General features: G+C 42.4%; 1 protein-coding gene across 1 annotated transcript in view; it reads right to left on the bottom strand.

The window, feature by feature from the left end:
* Positions 1–921: 921 nt before the first annotated feature.
* The window catches only part of PRUNE2 (prune homolog 2 with BCH domain), a gene marked incomplete at its 5' end in the record, with an annotated part of 185,171 nt that continues 162,760 nt past the window's right edge, over positions 922–23,332 (bottom strand). Inside the window, 8 exons of the mRNA XM_084629293.1 lie at positions 922–2,777; positions 7,094–7,141; positions 9,490–9,528; positions 10,078–10,113; positions 12,567–12,665; positions 14,761–14,847; positions 15,011–15,142; positions 21,211–21,313. Coding sequence (XP_084485419.1) covers positions 2,744–2,777; positions 7,094–7,141; positions 9,490–9,528; positions 10,078–10,113; positions 12,567–12,665; positions 14,761–14,847; positions 15,011–15,142; positions 21,211–21,313 — 578 coding nt within the window. The 3' untranslated portion in view covers positions 922–2,743. The remainder of the gene's footprint in view (positions 2,778–7,093; positions 7,142–9,489; positions 9,529–10,077; positions 10,114–12,566; positions 12,666–14,760; positions 14,848–15,010; positions 15,143–21,210; positions 21,314–23,332) is intronic.

Here is a 23,332-nt window from a genome sequence, read left to right as displayed (position 1 = left end):
AGATGATAACAGAATGCCACTAGCCATCACCTTCAGCCCCCAACTAAAACCTCTCCAACGCATCGTCAAGGATCTACAACCTATCCTGAAGGACGACCCATCACTCTCACAGATCTCGGGAGACAGGCCAGTCCTTGTTTACAGACAGCCCCCCAACCTGAAGCAAATACTCACCAGCAACTACACACCACACAACAGAACCACTAACCCAGGAACCTATCCTTGCAACAAAGCCCGTTGCCAACTGTGTCCACATATCTATTCAGGGGGACACCATCATTGGGCCTAATTACATCAGCCACACTATCAGAGGCTGGTTCACCTACACATCCACCAATGTGATATATGCCATCATGTGCCAGCAATGCCCCTCTGCCATGTACATTGGTCAAACTGGACGGTCTCTACGTAAAAGAATAAATGGACACAAATCAGATGTCAAGAATTATAACATTCATAAACCAGTTGGAGAACACTTCAGTCTCTCTGGTCACTCGACTGCAAACCTAAAAGTTGCAATATTACAACAAAAAGACTTCAAAAACAGACTCCAACAAGAGACTGCTGAATTGGAATTAATTTGCAAACTGGATACAATTAACTAAGGCTTGAATAGAGACTGGGAGTGGATGGGTCATTACACAAAGTAAAACTATTTCCCCATGTTTATTCCCCCCCACACACACACTGTTCCTCAGACGTTCTTGTCAACTGCTGGAAATGGCCCACCTTGATTATCACTACAAAAGGTTTTCTCCCCCTCCCCCCCCCACCCTCCTGCTGGTATTAGCTCATCTTCAGTGATCACTCTCCTTACAGTGTGTATGGTAACACCCATTGTTTCATGTTCTCTGTGTATATAAATCTCCCCACTGTATTTTCCACTGAATGCATCTGATGAAGTGAGCTGTAGCTCACAAAAGCTTATGCTCAAATAAATTGGTTAGGCTCTAAGGTGCCACAAGTCCTCCTTTTCTTTTTGCGAATACAGACTAACACGGCTGCTACTCTGAATCAAGTGGTAATGAAGCCATTTAACAGGCTTTAGCAAACCCCCAGGTATATACTGTCAGTTTCTGAATTCACTGACAAAAACAGTTGTGCATTACTGTAATATTTACTTTACTCAGAACATGTTAGTCTACAGCAGTGCTAGTCAAAGTGGTGGTCCGCGGACCGCTGCCAGTCTGCGAGCCATCGGCTGCCCGTCTGCGCGCACATTGGACAAAAAAATTGCCAGTCCCCCACATCAGATAGCTTGAGAAGCACTGGTCTACAGGACCTTAGTTTAAAATTTGCTTTAAAAATTCTTCATTCGTGTGTTGCTGAAGATTATAAAATCACATCTCTAAAAAATCCTTGGATTAATTTTTAGATGCACAATCTGAGTATTCATCTTTAGCCTTAAATGCTTGGATCTTCAGACATACAGTTTTTTAAATAAATCCTTCAAAAGACCAACCTTATCTAAAATACACATGCGAGCCCGGGCTGCCATCAGGCATGGGATACCAGTTTAATAATACTGCATATGGCCCCTTAAATCCTAGGGATGGCCCTGCATTCTGTTATACAAATACAGTGGTCACCATTAGAAAAATCAACATTTACCCACAACCACCACACCAAGTATTTCCCTGTTTAGCACATGGCCATGCTGTAGGGTCTTACATACCATAATGTGGTATAGCAGCTGTGCATAGATGTTATTTTTGGGCGGTGGGGCTTATTTTCTGGTGAGTACTCTTGCTATATCACTCAAATTGCATTTCAATCATTATTTTACTGATATAAAATATACTCTCAGACTATTTTGATATCAGCATTTAATGATCATGGCACCACGCTATGGATTTGTATATTTTATCTAGCACTTAGAAAATCTGCAGTGTTAATACTACAAACATGGAATAATCAGCCTGTATTACTTGCGCTAAAGATGCCATTTTGAATGATCACAGTTTTAGATATACCGAGTTTGCTTTTTTTAATATTTCCAACACTGTTAGGGCATGAGATAATCATTTAGAGGACTGACCACTTTTAAAAAAACCCTGACTTTAAAAAATAAAAACACTGAACTCAATTACTAAAATTACATTTTCAATTAGTTATGTTCTCTCTGAGAAATCTCTTTAATGACTCATATATTTATTAAAAAAGTAGGCTTGTCTCTGGCCAAGCAAATGATTGTGTAAAGTTATCAGTAGCACAACCTGAACAAGCAGAGTTTCGCAGACAGCAAGAGCTATCAACACAATCAGAGAAAAATATGAACTATCGCTAGATGTATTTTAAACAGTAGCGTTACAGCTAATCTGTGAAACAAACTAAGCTAAGAGTGTTTACTGTAATAATACCACTTTATTAAGCTAGGCATAAAATACTGAAGACAAAACATAACTACTCTCTTGTGAGGGTTCCACTGAATTACCCTTGAGGCACATTGTTGGTTAACTCTGATATTTTTAAATTAAAAATATACACAGTGACATAAAACAGTGCTAAATTAAATCAATTTTCTTATTGCAAATGACACCTCTGAAGATAATAAACAAAGTGAGAGCAAAAGCTTGCAGCCTCTATGGCAACAGGGTCGAGCCCTTAGCTTTCTTCAGAAATTCTGAACAGCACGGAGCTAATCATAAACCGAAAAGAAATGAACCAAACTGCCCCTTCCTCCATGGCCTTCTGTGTCAGGGAGACAGATGCAGACAACCGCTCTTCTTCGAGTGCCTGGAAGTTATGGTTTTTCTTTTCGCAGCGTCACATCAAGTCTTTAAAATAAACAAAACAAAACAATAATTCAGTGCTATGCAACACATTGCTGCTACTTTTCTCAGTCTTGAGGTTCCAGTCCTGCAGTGTGCTGAGCACTCTCGTTGACTTCAGTGCTCCAGTGTTAAATACTTTAGACAGTCCCTTTGGGCCCTATCTTGCTTCTACTTAATATGGAAAATTTAAAGGCCTGATGCTGCTCCCTTTGTTGTCAATTGCCAAATTCTCGTTGATTGCGGTAGGAGTAGAATTGGGCCCTAAGTGTGTGTGTGTGTGGGGTGGGGACTGGGCTACACAATGGCTTCATTAAGGATGTATTCAGAAGCACATTTTTGCCATCCATTTCAAGAAGCACTGGCAGCAATGTGGGCATATTTACAGGAATTTAAAATAAACTTGCAATGCAGACATACAATATCCCTGCCAGCACAGATGGGCAACTCATCCATTTGCTCGAGCATGCGGATTACTGAAATCTGAGATACACTATGTGGAGTTAATGATATAATTATAAATGGAAATGAATGTATATTTATATTTGCACTATATCATTTTAAAGCAGAGAGGTCGATTCCTTAAAGGAATAATATACAGACATTATTTATGGAACTTTCTGCCATGAAAATGAAGAAATCGATAGACTGATAATTATTCCCAAATGTCAATATTTGTAGAAGGTCAGTGTTTTCTCCATGCTGAAGTGCATTGTCTACTGTACCTCTATGTGCCATTTTCCATACATATATTTTAAAAGGCTTTGATCTCTAAAAATACAGCAAGGTTCATTGAGGGGAAGTGCAGCCTGCAAACTTGATGCATCCATGGGAAAAGTAGAGCATATCCCTGCAGTACCCCAGTGATCCTTCAAGATGGACTTCCCCCTGCCATGCTTTCTGCTGCAGCCTTTGGCTACACCCCTTGTATACATTTCTTCCTCTGAAGGGAAGGAACAGAAATCCTGGAATGGATGATTCTACCACCATTAACTCCAAAATGGCTGGTGAATGAGAATTCTCTTGGGTCCCTGAGAGCCTTGCCAGGGACAGCAGAAGTTCCCCGTATCCAACCCATCCTCCTAACCCCTGAATGTGCCCCTACCTAACCTCTGGCCCTGCAGTGTTCTTTAGGAAGGGAGCTTCATGGATTTGGGATGTGAGAAGTATCTTGTGAAGCCCTCGTTCATTCCTTCCATGTCCCTGTTCCCATTCCCACACTATCTTTGCAAATGGAGAAGGGAATCAGGGCACCAAGTAATCAGCAATACATCTGTCTGTAAGTGATGCTGTTTCTCATTGTAATAAGCAGAGCACTTATTAGTTAAAATTTACAAATCTGGAAAATATCTCCCCATTATGCCTTTGATGAATCCATCCCCCAGTTTCACTGGCATTCTTTAGACTAAGGAGCTGCCACCACATTAGATCATTATTTTTCTTTGTAGAATACAGAGCTGCTGTAAAGCTCTCCTAGAGGCATACTGCATATTTATGGTCTCACAAGATCAGTATTGTTTTTAAAACATGCAAAATGCTTCAGCGTACTGAGTACTTTGTTTAAAGAGAAAAAAAAAAAAGAAAGAAAGTTGTCATTCAAACCACAAAAACGGAAAACATGAGAGCACACCACCAGACAAAAACCTTCCAAATGGATATAAAGAAAAAAACACAACAAGCTAAGGGCTAGGCAGACTCCAGAGAGGTTTCAGCAGAAGGGATATTGAACAGATTTGTGCAAAACTATCAGTGTCAATGAGAGGACGTTTATGGGTGAAAACTGATTTTTTTGCAAGAATTTATGATTATGAACAAGGGTGAATTTTTGCCATTTTGGAAAATGGACACACACTTTTTTGGCATGAGAAATAGCACGAGTTCAGCTTGGAATTCATCCCAAACGTTCACACATTAGACCCAATGAAAATTTGCTGTTCTCATCGACGAACTGTGTCATTTTTGCTGCAAAACCAGTCTTTTGTGGAAAACAGAAAAATTGGTGATGCCACACATTTTATTTTATTGCTTTTTTGTCAAACCCCATGATTATTTTTAAAATCTGTTTTGACAGTGGTACATTTTTTTTCCACAGAGCTCTGAAACTGAGGCTATGGCTACGCTACGAACCTTACAGAGGCACAGTTGTACTGCTACAGTTGTGTCGCTGTACCATCTCCCGCGTAGCCGCTCTTTGCTGGCAGGAGAGAGCTCTCCTGCCGGCATAATTAAACCACACCCAACGAGCCGTGTTAGCTCTGTCAGCAGGAGACCCTCTCCTGATGACACAGCACTGTCCACACTAGTGCTTTTGCTGGTGAAACCTATGTCAGCCAGGGAGGTGTTTTTTCACATCGCTGGCCGCTAGACGTTTTACTGACCAAAGTGATAGTATGTACAAAGCTGAAGTCTTCACTAGGTATCCTGTGCGTTGGGGGGGAGGGGGAGAGAGATGTGCATGTGTTTTTAATAGGGGCACAGGTCTGCAGGCCAGGGTTCTATTCTTGGTTCTGCCACAGATACCAGGTACGACCCTGAGACAGTGTAAAGTATAGTTTTATTCTGAAAAGCAACTATATAAAAATGGTTCCTTCTTATTCCACATGTCAGTTCTCCAGGGGAAGTCTGCTTACTTACTTATAATTGTGCTAGTAAAAGAACAGAATTTTTCAATGAACCAGTAATGCTATTCTGCTTCCTGAATGAGGAACTAATACCTTGGGAGTGCTGTTTTGTACGTTAGAGACACGTTTTTTTGTTTGATGCAACTTAGAATGAGCTTAATAGAATATTTTGATATGTATAATTAGTCCACCGTGAAATAGTGAAAGCAATGTTAGGGGAAATGGTTCAACAGCTGATAGGTACTGGAAGTCAATGGAACTGTACAAAGTATCATTTACATCTACACTAAAATCTTCATACTTTTTTTGCATTTTTAAATTTTGGAAAATGTGTCCATTTTCTTGATTTTAATTTTAAAAATTGACATTTTTAGGGACAACCCTTCAAAATTTGGAATATTCTTTCAATAAAGATTGGGTTTCACAATGAAACATTGCAAAACTTCATTGAAAAGCCAAGGTTGTGGGACCGTGAAGCAAAATGAATTTGCAAAACTTTAAATGAAATTTCACACAAAAGTGGTAATTCTTGCATGGCTCAAGTGGTCATTTTAAGGGTAGAATCTATATTTTCCCTGAATTATACAGCTGAGTGAAAAAAAAAAAACAGTGTCAATGAAAAATCCCATTATTCCCTGTTTTGGCACGTTTCCAACTCATTATAGACAAGATCATGATGTCATAATTCACCCTAAGTACAGGGCAGCATGCTGTTGTGCTGCCCCTGGAGCAGTCTGAAGGGGACATTGTGACCCTGAGTGTCCCAACCTCCATCCTGGTCTTTCCAGTGCTCTGAGGAAGGTATTAAACAGTGCTGTGTCTATCCTGGGCGCAGTATTATAACACACGGCTACACAGCCCAGTGCACTGCCAAGGGTCTACCCATAATGCACCCCTTCCCACCCACTTGTGCAGGTGGGGCACAAAGCAGTTCTGTGGAACCTGCTGCCCTGCACAGGCTGCTGCCAATGACAGGAATTGGCAGTGCAAGAAAGAACCTTACACACTTTTGCAGCCACACAAGATGGGCCTCTGCTCACCTGCTTCGGTTATGAGGTGGCTTTAGGAGCCGTGTGCCAAAATACTGCCTCAGTGTTAACAACTGACTGATCATTGAACTGCTCCCATTACCCAAGTCCAATTTTGGGAAGGAGGGGCATAAACACACTGGAAATGAAGTCAGGGATTGCTGTGAAGCACATCAAGAGAAGAGGGGAATTTAAAGCCTGATCCAGAGCTCATTAAAATAAATGGAATGACTCCCATTTACTTCAATGAGCTTTGAAGCAGAAGCTTGGAATGTGCCACTGAAAAACAAACTTGTAACTAATGAGACACGTGCCTTTCATCGCCCTGATCACTTTATACCTCCCGCCCCCACACCCTACCCCACCTGCCATATGTCTTTGTTTTTAACCTGTACAGTCATCAGGACAAGGACCGTGTTTGCCTCTGTTTGGAAAGCAGTGAGAACATTTTAAACACCACTGCACTATAAATACGTACAATTCAATCATCTTGAGTGCAGCAATGAAACACCATTTTTTCTATTTGTAAACCCCGGATTAGGCTCTTGAAAAGAAAACTGGAAAGCATTTGGTTTTGCAAAAAACTATATGGAGTTTACCCAGCCCTCAGAGTCAAACTGCATGGTCATAAAATAACATAACAATGTAACTGTCATTAGTTGTAAATTCTTACTCCTGCTCCATAGAAGTCATTTCCGGCTCATTTGAGAGGCAGCTAGTTCTGGGTTCAAGAGAAAATAGGCAGCAGTAAACATTTTCCTCTGCATTTCTTTCTCTTTTAAAATATGAAATTATATTTTGGGATGTAACCCACTGTAGTGAGTCCTGGTGATTGGGTAATAACATAAAACAATATTAACATGAATGTAACAGTTCAGTGTGAGCGACATTACACTGATTAACTCAAAGGAGTCTTTTTATGGCTATTTCCTTAGAACATATTTGACTGTGGATGGGACATGTACTACAAACAGACTCTGTACACCTAACAATAATGTCCCCATGTGCCTCTCTACTTCCCCCTGCACTTCCTGTGCTCTAACTTGCAATCTACACAGGAAAGGTTATTAACAAGACAGCAATTTTCTCCCATGCAGTTTTCCTTCTCAGGTATTCTGATTCATTTGGCACATACGGAATGCTGACAGCACACAGAAAGATGTTTTGAATAGAATGGATGCAGCCCCATTTCTCACCATGTTCTTCTTCTGTCCCCATTTTTGGGTGTCTGGGTAAATGCCTGATGTCACATGCACACAAATATCAGATATTTGCTGTTTACAAGGGCGATTTAAATGTGAGCTTTTGCTACTGGCACTGAGTCAGTCAAGTTTCTCCCAGACTAACAGCTGGTGTATATAAGGTGAATACAAGTATTTTGGATTTTTTACATGTCGCCTTTCTCTTCTGTGGCTATACAGGCTGAATTCTCAAAATAATTTGATGGGAATGTCTGACCACAAATGAGGAGGCATCAGGAATCAATACAACAGACACAAAACTGCATGGCTGAAAATGTAAACTGCATAAAGCAAAAGGAGGAGACCGAAGAGAATCTTCAAAAACAGTGGCTGGTTCCAAAAAAGTAGGGAAAGAAGTCAGATAGGACCTGCAGATGCAACTCCCTTCTTCAGGGACCTTATGACTAATGTGCACAAGAAAAAATATGCTCTACAAAAAAAAAACCCACTATAATTTAGCTTTTGGTGTAGCATTGGAATAACAGTTTGATCATCTACAGGGCAATTTGAATTAATATCTTTGATAAATTTTAACTTCTTCAAAAATGGCAGTGTTGAGTCATCTATAGTTATAAATCTGAAATGGAAAACCAGGATTGTATTTTAAGGCTGTGCTAGCTAAAGCTCATGCAGTTAATTCAAGACTCGTTTGCCCCAGAACACTGCAAAATTGCTTTATCCCAACTGAAATCTGGAACAGGCCACATTTTAAAAGTTTTTTTGTCATCATAGTATCCACTCTCATTACCCATAACTTGGTGAAAGTGAAGTGTTGTGTGTCTCTATCTAGGGACTTCTACAGTGCTCTTCTTCCATACTGTCTGAGTGTGTCTTAGGCTCAAAGCAAAGGCATGGGAGCCAGAAGGATACTAGGGTCTGATCCCCAGCTGAACCACTGATTTACTGTGTACCCAGTTGAGGGTATGTCAGTCAACCCATCTGGTGATTCAGCTACATCATGGCCCAGCTTCACTGAGTAAATCAGTGTAATTTTTCGTTTTTGAAAAGTGTCCACACTGGATATCATAAATAGAGTAAGTCATCTCATGAGTGGGGTAGGTGGAATGCTTAAGGAACTACTCTAAAGGACTGATCAGCAGGGATCCTAGAAATCAGTTTGCCGCAGAAAAATATGGAATTTGCATTTTCACAGACAATCTTTACTTTTTACATTTTGTGAAAAACTAAAAACATATACGGTAGAACCCTGTTTATCTGAGGCTCCATTATCCGGTTCTTCGTATTAACCAAACCGGGGCTGACAGCCTGAGCCCCGCTACCCAGGGCTGACACTGGTCCCAATTAGGTCAGATAAACGGGGTTCAATAAACCATTGTGTTCAACTGATACCTATATATATTGTGGCTAGGGAAACTAAACTTCAGCATTTGATTTTAGTCACAGAAAAACATGAGGTTTTTATGTTTTTTTTATTGGAGAATTTTGGGGGTATTTTAATCACAGAAAACTAGGCCCCTGCTGATCACTGACGTCAACAGCAAACCTTTGTGAGAGAGAAGGAAATGGATTCTCAAATGTGGCATCCTTCTACAGTAATTCAGATTATGATCTGCAGTGCTTAATTGAAAGAAGTGCTGGGGCTCAAGTAATTAGGTGCCGAGGCTCAAGCCATTTTTTTACATTCATAACTGATGCAGCGAGCCCAGAGGTGCTGGGGATATCAACTGCCAAGCCTAGAGGTACCAGGGCTCAGTCCTGAAGCACTGAAGATCTGACGGCAGTGGAAAACATAATGTGAAGTTACACTCAATCCATTCCTGTAAACCAAGTGAAAGTAATGCCAGCAGCAAGCTGAATAGTGTCTTACTTAGCTGTTTCTGATGCTTCCCTCAGCTCTTCATCCAGTCTGCATGAGTAAAAGTTATTGATGTAGAGAAGAAACAAAGAAGAAGCAAGCAGAGCATAAGAGAGAAGCAGAGCAATAGCAGAGCAAAGAACAAGTAAGGTACATGCTTCTAAAATATTCACTCCATTTTCTGCACTGTCCCTAAGGTTCTTCTATTCAATATTGCGTCATTTTTGCCTGTTCAGTTTTACCCTCTTTTACTCTGTAACTCCTTGTTGAGCTCATCTGGAGGCAGACACATAAAAGTAGCAGGGGTTTGAGGCATGCTCGCTGTACGAAGCTGAAAACATTCCATTGCTCTACCAGATACAAGTAAATTAGCTGCAGCCTCAGCCAAGTCAAGGATTTTTCCAGTGTAGTAGGTTTTAGTTGCAAAGGAGGCTGATCTCAACAGCTCGAAGGGGGAAGTAAGACAGCAAATTACATACAAGCAAATGCACAGGAAACCTCTCTCAATCAGCTGTTGAGGTCACCTATATGTGAAAGGCTGGTTCACACGTGTTCACTCCATTATGGACAGTAGCATGAGCTGCAGAGCAAGAATATTACCTCATTCTTCTCTTAAAACACTTCTCTTCATCATACCTTACAAGATAAAAGTGAACGAAGGGGAAACATCTATAAATTCAAATAATATAGAAGTAGAAAAATGAGCAAACTTTATTCCACTTAAAAACCAAACCTAACCACAAAACAAAAACCTAATCTATTTTGAATGCATCCTGACTAAAAACAAAACAAGTAAAAAAACTGGCATGAATCCTTCTTTTGTCCATGGGTCCAGCAGACTTGCTGTTGGTGAAGAGGCAAACCCTGCACTACTCAACAAAGGAAGCAGGGTGCTAACTGTTGTGGTCTCTGCTCCATTAATTCTTCTAATCAGAGCAGGGTTCCTCACGGCAGGCAGGGAAGAGACAAACTGGAGCACAGTACGCTGCTCTTCTTGCTGCTGGCAGCAGCATGTGCACTTACAGCCTGGGATGCAAGACACCTCTCCTGGCCCCTCAGATCACCCCCCTTGTACAGGTACAGAAACCGGTGCAGGAAAAGTAGGGAGGGGGGAAAAGAGACCAGGGGAATGACGATGAGTTAAAAAAGGATCAAGGAGGGAGGGGCAAGAAAGATGCCATGAAGTACAGAAGGAGAAAGGAAAGAAAGAAAACAAAATAAAAGAGAAAGGGTTGAGGACATTTGTAGAGAGCATTTGCACGTCTGGGACATGAATCCATTTCAACTTTTTCAGATCAAAAACTGCCAGCTGAGTATTATAACTACGCCTCATCGACACATTTATCCTGCCAGTAAAGTAGTCGCACAGACAATGAAATCTCCACTGTCTGTGCATCATCTTACTCGCCAGAACTTCAGTTGTACTGAACTACCTTTACCAGCATCACTATGCCTTCCAAAGCTATTGAATCTGAGGAGCTTGCATATCTCAAAACATCTCATTTCCTGCTCCCTGAACCCAAATGTTTTTTATAAATGCAACTGAAAGATGTTTGTTAAATCTATCATATAGATTGAGGCATTTTGTATGCATCTCTGACAGCTACACTGAATAGCTTGTGAAATATAGGACAGCATCGATACTCATCTCAGATTGTCATCTATTGCAGAACTGAAAACGAGGGAGAGGCTGAAATTATTTAGTAAGATTAAAAAACTTGGAAGTCAATCATAGTTTCTTTATGGATCATTATTGCAAAGTTACATTATCTCTGACATGCATTATTTTTTTCTTCCGTGTGTCAGACATACCCGGTTTTGAACAAGGCAAAGGAAGTGTGCTAAGACCCCTTCTTTGCAAAATAAATCTGCACGAAGAGAAGAGTATGTATACCCTAGTGCAGGGGTGGCCAACCTGCGGCTCCGGAGCCACACGCGGCTCTTCAGAAGTTAATATGCGGGTCCTTGTACAGGCACCGACTCCAGGGCTGGAGCTACAGGCACCAACTTTCCAGTGTGCTGGGGGGGCGGGGGCGGGTGCTCACTACTCAACCCCTGGCTCCGCCACAGGCCCTGCCCCCACTCCATCCCTTCCCACCCCCTCCCTTGAGCCTGCAGTGCCTTTGCTCCTCCCCCCTCCCCTCCCTGCACATCAGGAAACAGCTGATCGGGAGGTGCTGATTGGCAGGGCTGCAGGTGGGCAGGAGGCCCTGGGAGCAGGGGAACAGCTGATGCGGGGCTGCTGACGTATTACTGTGGCTCTTTGGCAATGTACATTCGTCAATTCTGGCTCCTTCTCAGGCTCAGGTTGGCCACCCCTGCCCTAGTGTGAAGAACCTTTCTTTTAGAGATGTCACAAGCACCTCCAACCAGGGCAGGTATTTCCTTGTTTGCCCCACTACTACTTATGGAAGCAATATAGTTTCCTCACCAGGCTAATTGCTGTTTTCCATTTTCTTTTAGTCTTGCTCATGAGTTACTTTTCCCAATTATTTGACAAAAGATAATAGGTGAGCCCCAGGGCTTTCACTGTGCAAAAGACAGTGATCTTATCAATTGGCTATCTTTGAATGATTGCTTCGGTCCTAAGTGCAGTAAGATTAAAGACAAAAAGCACAGTAAGACTTAACTGCAGAGCAATCATTCAAAATGTAGTGGGATACTCATGAAAGGATTAAGCTTTCCTGTCCTGGCTTCAGGTTATGATTAGTGAATTAAGAGTTTGTTCTGATTAGATAATAACTCTTTCTTGTGTTTCATTGACTGAATGTTTTACTGCTTCAGAGTGGGGTGGAATTTTTGTGGAACCAGACAAAACTGGAATTGGCTCACTCCTGCTCGTGCAGCTGAATTAATGCTGACTCTTAATAATTCTTAATAAAATTAAAAGTTTTCTAACTCCCGTATAGACTCTTGAATACGAGCCCTCCAATCCAAACATCACAAATAATCATGTCACTCCATGTGAAATCAGATTTAGAAGCAAAATCTGGTTATAGTTCAGGCTTGCAAATAACAATACCTTGTTTGGATGATGGTAACTTTTTTCACCGGTACAAGTACATTCGTTTTTATTATGCTTCACTTACTTGACAATACTCTCTGGAATGTGTACATATTCCATTGGAATCAGCTCACTGAGTTCTGCCAACGTGCCAACATACTGGATCTTGCTGCTGAATTTTGAACTGAAACACAGAAATGCCACACATGATTTCATTTCCCCCCTCACAATATCCCACTAAAAGAAAACATAGGGAGTGGAGCCTTCCCTTTTGGTGTGAGTGCTCACTGAGGAATTACCTGATTATAACGTAAGAACAGCCATAACAGCTCAGAGCAAAGGTCCATCTAGTCCAGTACCCTGTCATCCAACAGTGGCCATTGCCAGGTGCCCCAGAGTGAATGAACAGAATAGGTAATCATTAAGTGGTCCATCCCCTGTCACCCATTCCCAGCTTCTGGCAAATAGAGGCTAGGGACAACATTCCTGCCCATCCTGGCGAATAGTCATTGATGGACCTATCCTCCATGAATTTATCTAGTTTTTTTTAACCCTGTTATAGTCTTCACCTTCACAACATCCTCTGGCAAGGAGTTCCACAGGTTGAATGTGTGTTCTATGAAAAAATACTTCCCTTTGTTTGTTTTAAACCTGCTACCTATTAATTTCATTGGGTGAGCCCTAGGTCTTGTATTAGGAGAAGGAATAAATAACGCTTCCTTATTTACTTTCTCCACATCAGTCATTATTTTATAGACCTCTATCATATCCCTCCTTAGTCATCTCTTTTCCAATCTGAAAAGTCCCAGTCTTATTAATCTCTCCTCGTACGGCAGCCATTCCATACCCCTAATCATTTTTGTTGCCCTTTTCTGAACCTTTTCCAATTCCAATATATCTTTTCTGAGATAAGGCGACCACATCTGCACGCAGTATTCAAGATGTGAGCGTACTGTACCATGGATTTATATAGAGGCAATATTATATTTTCTGCCTTATTATATATCCCTTTCTTAATGATTCCCAACATTCTGTTTGCTTTTTTGACTGCCACTGCATATTGAGTGGATGTTTTCAGAGGACTATTCACAATGACTCCAAGATCTCTTTCTTGAGTGGTAACAGCTAATTTAGACCCCATCTTATATGTATAGTTGGGATTATGTTTTTCAATGTGAATTACTTTGTATTTATCAACACTGAATTCATCTGCCATGTTGTTGCCCAGTCCCCCAGTTTTGAGAGATCCTTTTGTAACTCTTCGCAGTCTGCCTGGGACTTAACTATCTTGAGTAGTTTTGTATCATCTGCAAATTTTGCTACCTCACTGTTTACCCCTTTTTCCAGATCATTTATGAATACGTTAAATAGGACTGAGCCCAGTACAGACCCCTGGGGGACACCACTATTTACCTCTCTCCATTCTGGAAACTGACCATTTATTCCTACCCTTTGTGTCCTATCTTTTAACCAGTTACCAATCCATCAGAGTACCTTCCCTCCCATGACTGCTTACTTTGCTTAAGAGCCTTTTATTAGGGACCTTGTCAAAGGCTTTCTGAAAATCTAAATACACTATATCCACGGGATCCCCCTTGTCCACATGCTTGTTGAGCCCTCAAAGAATTCTAGTAGATTGGTGAGGCATGTTTTCCCTTTTCAAAAACCATGTTGACTATTCCCCAACAAATTATGTTCATCTATGTGTCTGACAGTTTTGTTCTTTACTATAGTTTCAACCAGCGTTTACAAGGAAACTGAGGATAAAGGCCTGTTTTCATTTTCATCTTCAGGCTGGATGTGCTGCTCAGTCATTGCTCTCTGGCCCTTTTTTTAAGGGCCGATCAGGAGCTTGACCACTGGACAATAAGTAATTAAGTAATCCACATCATGAGTTTTCTAACTAAGAAATTTCAATAAAACACCCACTTGGGCTTTGTGCAGGGATGGTCCAAGATACCCTTAACAGTTAAGGCCAATTAAAAAAATAAGAGAGTCCCACTTGTACACACAAATACAGGTGTCCAACTGGGTGCCTATGATGTATGCAATTTCTTACTCCAGTTGTTCATGTGTAGTAAGGTTTTGCAAATACCCCAATACACACTTCATCTTCCAGGACCTGGGAAGTGACGTGCAAGGACTTGTAAATTAAGCATGCATCTGTGGAAGGCCATCAGGAACAAGCAAGTCCTGTGCTAAAGCCATTTCTGACCATTCATGGGCTTCTATGTTTTGAAGGACACTGAGTAAAAATAAAACTGATATGTATTACATACCTTATAAAAGGTCGTGTCACTGCTAGGATAGTTCTGATAAACCAAGAAGGGTGAACGATTATAAATGATTTCAAATTCTTCCTTAACCTAAGTTGGAAAGAAAAATGCTTCAGCTTCTTAAAAATAAAAATGTCACATAGAAACACTATATGCAATCAATAATCTAAGAGCAGGCTCGATAATGAGAAGTGTCAAAGGGTGGCATTTAAAATAGTGGGTGTGGTCAAGGAGGAAAATATACAGTGCTCACCGTCTATCAATCATCTGGTAACATTTTTTCATCCAGCCAAATCCAGGCATCTTTCTTCGTGGTGTTGCTCCATTCAAGTAGACAATCATATAGTCTTCAGCTACCATCAGCTCTAAGGTACTTATTACATATCTGATTGGAGAGTAAAAGCCTGTGAGTGAGCAATCTTTTATCCATTTATCCCTAATCAAAACCACATAATTAGGCATAAATTAATTAATACAAGCACACTTAGACTAAAACAGCTTTTCATTTTGCTTTAAATTAAAAGCAGACATTGACAACTGACTCAAAGCTAGTTTGGGGTTGCTTATCCTGCAAGCTATAAACATATCTTCAGCTTCAGAAAAATATAGTTTCCTTAGGAAAACTTCCTTTCAGAAAGTGAGTCTGGAACACTTCCATCATTACGGGTGGGGTTTTTACCCCATTTAAACACATTATGCCAACAGTCAACAAGGGAGACCAAGATAATTAAATTCCAAGTGGTGCTGAGATCTGACTAGCACAGACAAAGAAAAACTTAGCTTCATCGTTAGTCATTGGCATGTTTACTAGGGAAAATAAGACAAAAAAAAAAAAAGGAACATAAAGACACTTAGTTGTAATTCTTGTTCTCAGAAGGTGCAACAGATCCTATCTCCTGGGTCTGTGAGTGACAGGTATTACCAAGCTTTTGAATTCCAAAACTATTAAACCAGCTAGGAAGCAGTATGAACCTCCCTGCTTCTGCTGAAGGGACAGAATACCCCTTAGTACTTCTAACCACAGGGTCCTTTTTGAACATAAAAATCCCTGAGACCTACATAATGCTAATATGAATCCCCAACCCTACAATAGTTTGACAGGACTGCACTCTGTTGGCCAGATTCACCCCCATGGTAGTCGCCAATAACAGGACAATTTAAATTCTGGTCTTGTCTCCACAGAAACAGATGATCACCTCTCTCCCCCCAACCCCATTAGGTCTCATCCAGCTTTGCAACACTGATGCCACTGGTAGAAAGGCTGAGCACATTTTCAGAGTCTTTGCCTTTGAGAGAGGAAAAAGTTGATAAACGACCTTCAGAAATGTGTTGTGCCTAAACATAGCATCTTCCATTAAAGGCCTTGTTGTCACCAGAACAGCCTAAAGCCTGAGCAATCTGCTGAAACGTTTGTTAGAAGCCTGTAGACGTTAGCAGAACACTGCAACTTTGCTCTGCAATAGTTAGAAATTGGCTTATACCCTGAAGCATGAAGTTTAATATCCCTTGCAAAAAATTTTGGACTCTACCATCCAGCCCTAGGGCTGTGTCTTTATAAAAATGGCAGGGAAACCTTTACCTATGTATTTAATGGGCCTTATCACTGTTGTTTTTGAGCACCTCACAGTCTACTCTCCTCCTTTAAATCCTTTCTTAAAATATTGCTCTTCCAAACAAGAATCTGAAGCCCAGTTCTCACCTTCCGGGAGTATTTGTAATCCCATTTTAAATAAATATAAGGATACATTAATTAAATTAAATTCATGGAACTACCCAGACTAGTGTCACACTTTGCTACTGACTCACAGTACTTTTTATTGCCTTTCTTCCCTTTTGCATTTCTATGTTGTCTACTTAGGCCTCGACCCTGCAAAGACGCATACATATGTTGAACTTTACGCACTGTGAGTAATCCTGTGGAATTTAAAGCTGACTTCTCATTGCAGTGAATCGTCAGTGGGACTACGCACAATGCCTAAGTTTAAGCAGGCGTGTAAATCTTTGCAGGACTGGGACCTTGGAGAAGGGAGCAAGTCTTTTTATGTGTATAAAATGCAGAGGGTTGGTGGGTGCTATACAGATAGTCAATCATAATAAACAGCAAGAATAAAGAGAGAGTGATTTACAGATTTTAAGGCTAGAGATGACCATTATGATCATCTAGTCTGACCTTCTGCATAACACAAGCCATAGAATTTCACCTAGTAATTCCTGAAGTGGAGAGACTGCTTCCTCCCTGTTTCCATAAGTGAATGCTATTGTGATCAGTAACATGGCTGAATTACAGCAATTGCCATTTTAGGAAAAAACAGCCACCCTTATGATGCCTGGCTCCTCATCTACCTCATGAGAATGAAAGATTTTTTTTTCCTTTTTAATAAAATAAATTGTGGGTGAAAGGAAATGTCTTAGTGACTGGAGAGATTCTTCTACAGTGCTCTACTTGAGTTTGAAAGCACAAACTGTCTCTTCAGACTTCAGCAAATAGTTTTAGCGGGTTGTGGACTGATTCTTGTGTGGAACTTGTAACTGTTTGCCTCTAACATGCTGAGGATTAAGGAGCTGCAGTTGAGACAGCAGGCATTTCAGTCTGGGTCTGCAGCATCCCAGGGAAGGGCATCAGCAGCTGCTGTCTCCTGGGGTTTGAATCTTGGCCCAGACTCTCAGTATCCAACCGGATTAGTCAAGGTAACAAATTGACGACAGAAAGCTTTGATGACCCAAAGGGCACTGTAACCGCAGTAGGTAAAGTATGAAACAACTAAATGCCCAATTGCTGGTCATAGATTGTAAAATCACTGATATGGAGCTGACATCTGGTGAATACAGCATTGCAGTTGCAGGATTACCTATGCAAAGTACTTTGCTTAAGGCCAAGAAGTGCTAGATAATAAAATGAGGGGATGCAGAACTCCCCGAGATTCCTCATACAATTAACTAGGAAGAATTTATGCACATATATTTATAGCCTGTTGTACTAGGGATCCATATACTGACATCTCTTTGGTTCCATGCACATACCCCTACCCTGCCACAAACAAAATAAATGGGTGGCCAGATACTTCCTCTGTAGTTTCACTACCCTGAACCTCTGTGTATGAAAGAAACAGGAGTCTGCCAGTTGCAAGACAAGTTGAAGACACAGGTCTAAATTCTGCTCTCATTTACACTGGTATAAATCGGAAGTAATCCCAGTGAAAACAATGGAGTTAAAAAAAAAATGGACCCTGCTGATAGCCTTGAGTGGGGAAGCTTTTAAGTCTTGAAGGCAATGAAATTATTTGTTATTTACTGTAGCATAATTGAGAGAAAAATCTAGCTCTTAACCCTTAAAGACTCCTCCTCTATAAGTCTATCCTGATTACACACAACTTTACTTAAAAACTGAGGGGTTCAACTAAGTCACAGAATAATTGTTCAATCTGAGTCATAATTATGCTCTGTTGTTTTTTGCATCTCGAGGATGCTACTCTGTTCGTAGCTCAGTTGACTGCTGGTGATGATAGGTCGGATTTAGATGCAGCAGCTCCTTTCAGAAAAATACTAGTAATGGTCTGAACAGGGAGGAAATCAAGTGCTGTTGTTTTTCTGTTTGTGGTGTTGCAGGCAGGGGTGCTGGAACAATTTGCATAGTGGGGGTGCTGAGAGGCACTGAACCAGGTGGTAAACCCTCTGTATGATGGAAACCACTTCAAGCTGGGGCGTGCAGCAGCACCTCTAATTCCAGCACCTGTGGTTGCAGGGTTTCTTTTTTGCTGTATTGTGTTTTGGTTACCTTATTAGGGTATGCTTCAAATATGATCCACCATTAAGCCTTATATTGTATGGGTCATATTTTATCCCGAGCTGAGACAATCTTTCCTATGAATTAGGCATGAACCCCTCATTTGTGTTCCGGGGGACAGAACTGCAGGGAGTTGTGCTTTAATGGTCAGGTTCACCATTTCCTTATGCAGCAGCCTGTGTAAGGCCAGGCATTGGTTGGCCTTTGAACTGTGCAAGCTCACCAGGACTAGATAATACTTAATCCTGCCATGAGTGCAGGGGACTGGACTAGATGTCCTCTCGAGGTCCCTTCCAGTCCTATGATTCTATGACTTTCATTTTAATCAGGTTTGTGGACCTTGGAGGCTCAGCCAGATTAGGATTTCAGTAGCAGAGTGAGGCAGACTGGAGACAGCTCAGGGCAGCCATTGCCTTCTCCAGCTATTTGCTGCCAGAACAAGTCGCCATTAGGAGTTACCTTTGTTGTTAAAAATTAAAACAAAGTTGGGTTCACTTGGTCAAATTCGTATGTCCTTCCTCACTGGCAATTGCCATTCGTAGTGCCTGACTCAGAAGCAGCTGGAGTCGGGAATCGTCCTAAACTTTTCGCGGCAGTGACTGCAAGGGTCCCATCTAGGGAAGGTAGGGGAGAGGGGGTATCTGCCACCTCCCCCCAAGTTTTGTGCCACATTTGGGTGAAGTTTGCATCAGGAGGGAAGATGCTGCCCTCCTTCCCCCGCTGCCCTGCCCCACTGCAGTGTGCAGCCGCTGCCCTGCCCCTGCCTCCTCACCACTGAGCTACCACTGGCCATGCTGCTTGGGACTGGGAGCCTGCCTCCTGATCTGCTGTGCAGAACTGGCCGCAGGCTGATGTTGGGGAGTCCCCTTCCTCCTGCCCATTGTGTACTCAGGTGGGCAGAGCGCGCCCCTCGCCCCAGCTCCTGCCCCACGGATCTGCCCCCTCTGGGCCAACTAGAGACTGAGCACATGGCCGGCCCAGCAATAGCAGCAGCACCCCTTTGGATACAGCCCCTCCCTGCACCCTGAGCTACACCCCTCCCGGTACACTGCCCCTAGCTGTCCCCTGAGCTACATCCCTGCCTGCACACAGCCCCTAGCTACCTGTCTCCCTGCACCCTGAGCTACACCCCTCCCGGTACACAGCCCCTAGCTATCCCCTGAGCTACATCCCTGCCTGCACACAGCCCCTAGCTACCTGTCTCCCTGCACCCTGAGCTATACCCCTCCCGGTACACTGCCCCTAGCTGTCCCCTGAGCTACATCCCTGCCTGCACACAGCCCCTAGCTACCTGTCTCCCTGCACCCTGAGCTACACCCCTCCCGGTACACAGCCCCTAGCTATCCCCTGAGCTACATCCCTGCCTGCACACAGCCCCTAGCTACCTGTCTCCCTGCACCCTGAGCTACACCCCTCCCGGTACACAGCCCCTAGCTATCCCCTGAGCTACATCCCTACCTGCACACAGCCCCTAGCTACCTGTCTCCCTGCACCCTGAGCTACACCCCTCCCGGTACACAGCCCCTAGCTATCCCCTGAGCTACATCCCTGCCTGCACACAGCCCCTAGCTACCTGTCTCCCTGCACCCTGAGCTACACCCCTCCCGGTACACAGCCCCTAGCTATCCCCTGAGCTACATCCCTGCCTGCACACAGCCCCTAGCTACCTGTCTCCCTGCACCCTGAGCTATACCCCTCCCGGTACACAGCCCCTAGCTGTCCCCTGAGCTACATCCCTGCCTGCACACAGCCCCTAGCTACCTGTCTCCCTGCACCCTGAGCTACACCCCTCCCGGTACACAGCCCCTAGCTATCCCCTGAGCTACATCCCTGCCTGCACACAGCCCCTAGCTACCTGTCTCCCTGCACCCTGAGCTATACCCCTCCCGGTACACTGCCCCTAGCTGTCCCCTGAGCTACATCCCTGCCTGCACACAGCCCCTAGCTACCTGTCTCCCTGCACCCTGAGCTACACCCCTCCCGGTACACAGCCCCTAGCTATCCCCTGAGCTACATCCCTGCCTGCACACAGCCCCTAGCTACCTGTCTCCCTGCACCCTGAGCTATACCCCTCCTGTACACAGCCCCTAGATATCCCCTGCCTGCACCCTGAGTGGTTTTCAAACTTTTTGTGCTGAGGCACCCCCCCGCCCCCTTGAGTTATAATTTTTGGTTGTGTCCCTCCTTTTATCTGCAAAAAACCTAGAGTTTCCAGGTTTCTAAGTAACCCTTGGAATCATGATTAAAGTTGTCCCTTCCCCCCCCCCAGCCCCCCCACCCCGAATCTGAAATGGTGCCCCTGTGTGACAGTCTTTTTGTTCTGTGTCTATGCAGCACCTAGGACAATGGGGCCCTGGTCCAAGACTGGGACTCCTAGGTGCTACGCAATACAAATAATAATATTTGAAAAATGAACTGAGGGTTAAAGGCAGGAAAGGCTGCTCTCCCCTACAAGTAGGACTGGCACTCACTGGTGAAGTGATTTAATGATTTTAGAGCCAAGGAGTGTTTCACTGAGCATTCTACCTGAGGCAGTTTTTCCCCATAGCATTCAAATCACCCCCTTTAATATTCTAAATGATCTCTTAATTAAACACAGCTTATCTATCAGTACGTAATTATACGTATTAACGCAAAAGACTGTCACATTGTTCACACATATCACTCACAGGAAAAGATTTTCCATGACATAATTGTAATCAGCTCGACTGCTGTCTGGCAGGAAACATGCAGCAAACACAATGATGGCATTTAGACCATCACCATAGTATCCTGTGGAACAAACAAAAAGGCATTTGTCTCGCAGTAAAGGCTCTTAACAAGATCATCTTAAAAAGAAAATAATTATGGGAGGCCTGGAATATGGTGATTTTTTTAATCTAATTTTTTAAGCCTAATGGAGATCAAGTAAATCCTTTTGTTTAAGCCCAGTATTTAAAATCCCAGCTACCTCTGCCGCCAGCAGAGATGGAGACTTGGTATAGTCACAAGGGGGGCATGAGTTGGCTCCCATAGAAGGGAACAATAGCTCAGGACAAACACTGATTGCTGTAGTTAATCTAAAGAAATGAAAATCACCAGAGCTTTTGACATATCAGTTTGGTGACGAGACGGCTGGGAGAAATTTAGTTGTAGGGTAGAGGTGGTTAGAAGACGATCCTGGTAAGGGCAACCCTGACTGAACTTTTCCCTGGACAGGAGTCATGCAAAAGCATTCCTACAGAAATGCAGAGGTGGTTTTTTGAATTTAGTAATGAACACCTGGATAAACAGGTTAGATGTAGGCGCAAAAGAGGAATTCTCTCTGTGCAGCGACTTATCAAGGAAGATCAGAGAGGACTAGCTTTTTAGACATGTAAGAGTAAGAGCATTCTTTTGTCTCTAGAACTAAGATGAAAATGTCTTTCATAATTTAGCTAATAAGAAGGTAAGTGAGAGAGAGCTGTATTAGGCAAACTGGTCCTTATGTGTTAATTCCCTTTTCTCTCTGTTTTCAATCTTGTTTTAAGGAAATCTGCTGCTGGGTGGGTATTTCAAGTAGACCGCTCCTCAAGGGAGCAAAGTTTTCAACATCTAAGGAACAGGAGGCAAAAGGATTTCTGGAGATTAATTCCCACCCAGTCTCAGTCAAAAGGGCATGGGCAAAGGTGTCCCCTCCCAGCAAGGAGTTTGCCCAAGTGCTGACCAATTGAGGTGGTGGTGGGGCTGGTCACACATGCATACACCATCTCTCATTCAAGGATCTCAAATGTTTTATAAAGGACAGAAAATATAATTATCTTCACGTTACAAATGGGCACAGTGATACAGAGAGAGGATCAGTGACTGAGAAGAAAAATGACAGGTTTCAGAGTAGCAGCCGTGTTAGTCTGTATCTGCAAAAAGAAAAGGAGGACTTGTGGCACCTTAGAAACTAACACATTTATTTGAGCATAAGCTTTCGTGAGCTACAGCTCACTTCATCAGATGCTCACGAAAGCTTATGCTCAAATAAATTTGTTAGTCTCTAAGGTGCCACAAGTCCTCCTTTTCTTTTTGAGAAGAAAAAGGTTCACATCAAGCCTGTGACCTGGATCAGTCTCCTGTCTCTTAGTGCCACGGTTTATCCATTGAACCATATTGCTTCAAATCCTCACTTTGGAAAGTAGTCTGCAGAAGGATTTCAGTTTTGTTCTCCTGAATTTTTACAATTGAAACATGTCATATTTGATAAAATATAATTTATCTGAATAAGACGATTGGCAGAATTAGCATATATTTACATTTGCAATTATCCAATTAACAATGCTAATCACAGAAGTTTTCAAAGTCACACAGCAGCTTGCATTATTTCAAACCAACAATTAAATGTGCTTTTTCCTGAACTTGGAGTAAGCAGGAGAAAAAAGGACAGCCAACTCTCATGTTTGTAAGATCTTCATATTCAGAGGCCTTCAAATGAGGGAATAACCCAGTTTTCTAAACAGGAATTAGAGGAGAACATTGAACCCCCCTGTTTTATTCTTCCTTTTTTTCAGACTTAAGTACCAATCTCAAAAGGGAGAGCAGCAACTGATACAGTCTTCAACTGAGACAAGGTGGGTGAGATAATATCTTCTCTTGGACCAGTTTCTGTTGGTGAAAGAGACAACATAGCCTTCAGCTAACCAATAACATGAGCTGTATTAAATCAGATTAGCTGTATTAAATAATGGGCTATATTAAGTCCATACATTCAAGAACAAGGCAGTATTTTTCTCCTCTTCTTTGAAAGTTGGGATGGGATTTACTTGCTTACATAAATTAGGAAAT

The sequence above is a fragment of the Lepidochelys olivacea genome (genome assembly GCF_965140295.1).
Source record: "Lepidochelys olivacea isolate rLepOli2 genome assembly, chromosome: 5".
Taxonomy (NCBI): domain Eukaryota; kingdom Metazoa; phylum Chordata; order Testudines; family Cheloniidae; genus Lepidochelys; species Lepidochelys olivacea.
Note: the sequence above shows the minus strand (reverse complement) of the source record. Positions and strands in the feature narration are given on the sequence as shown.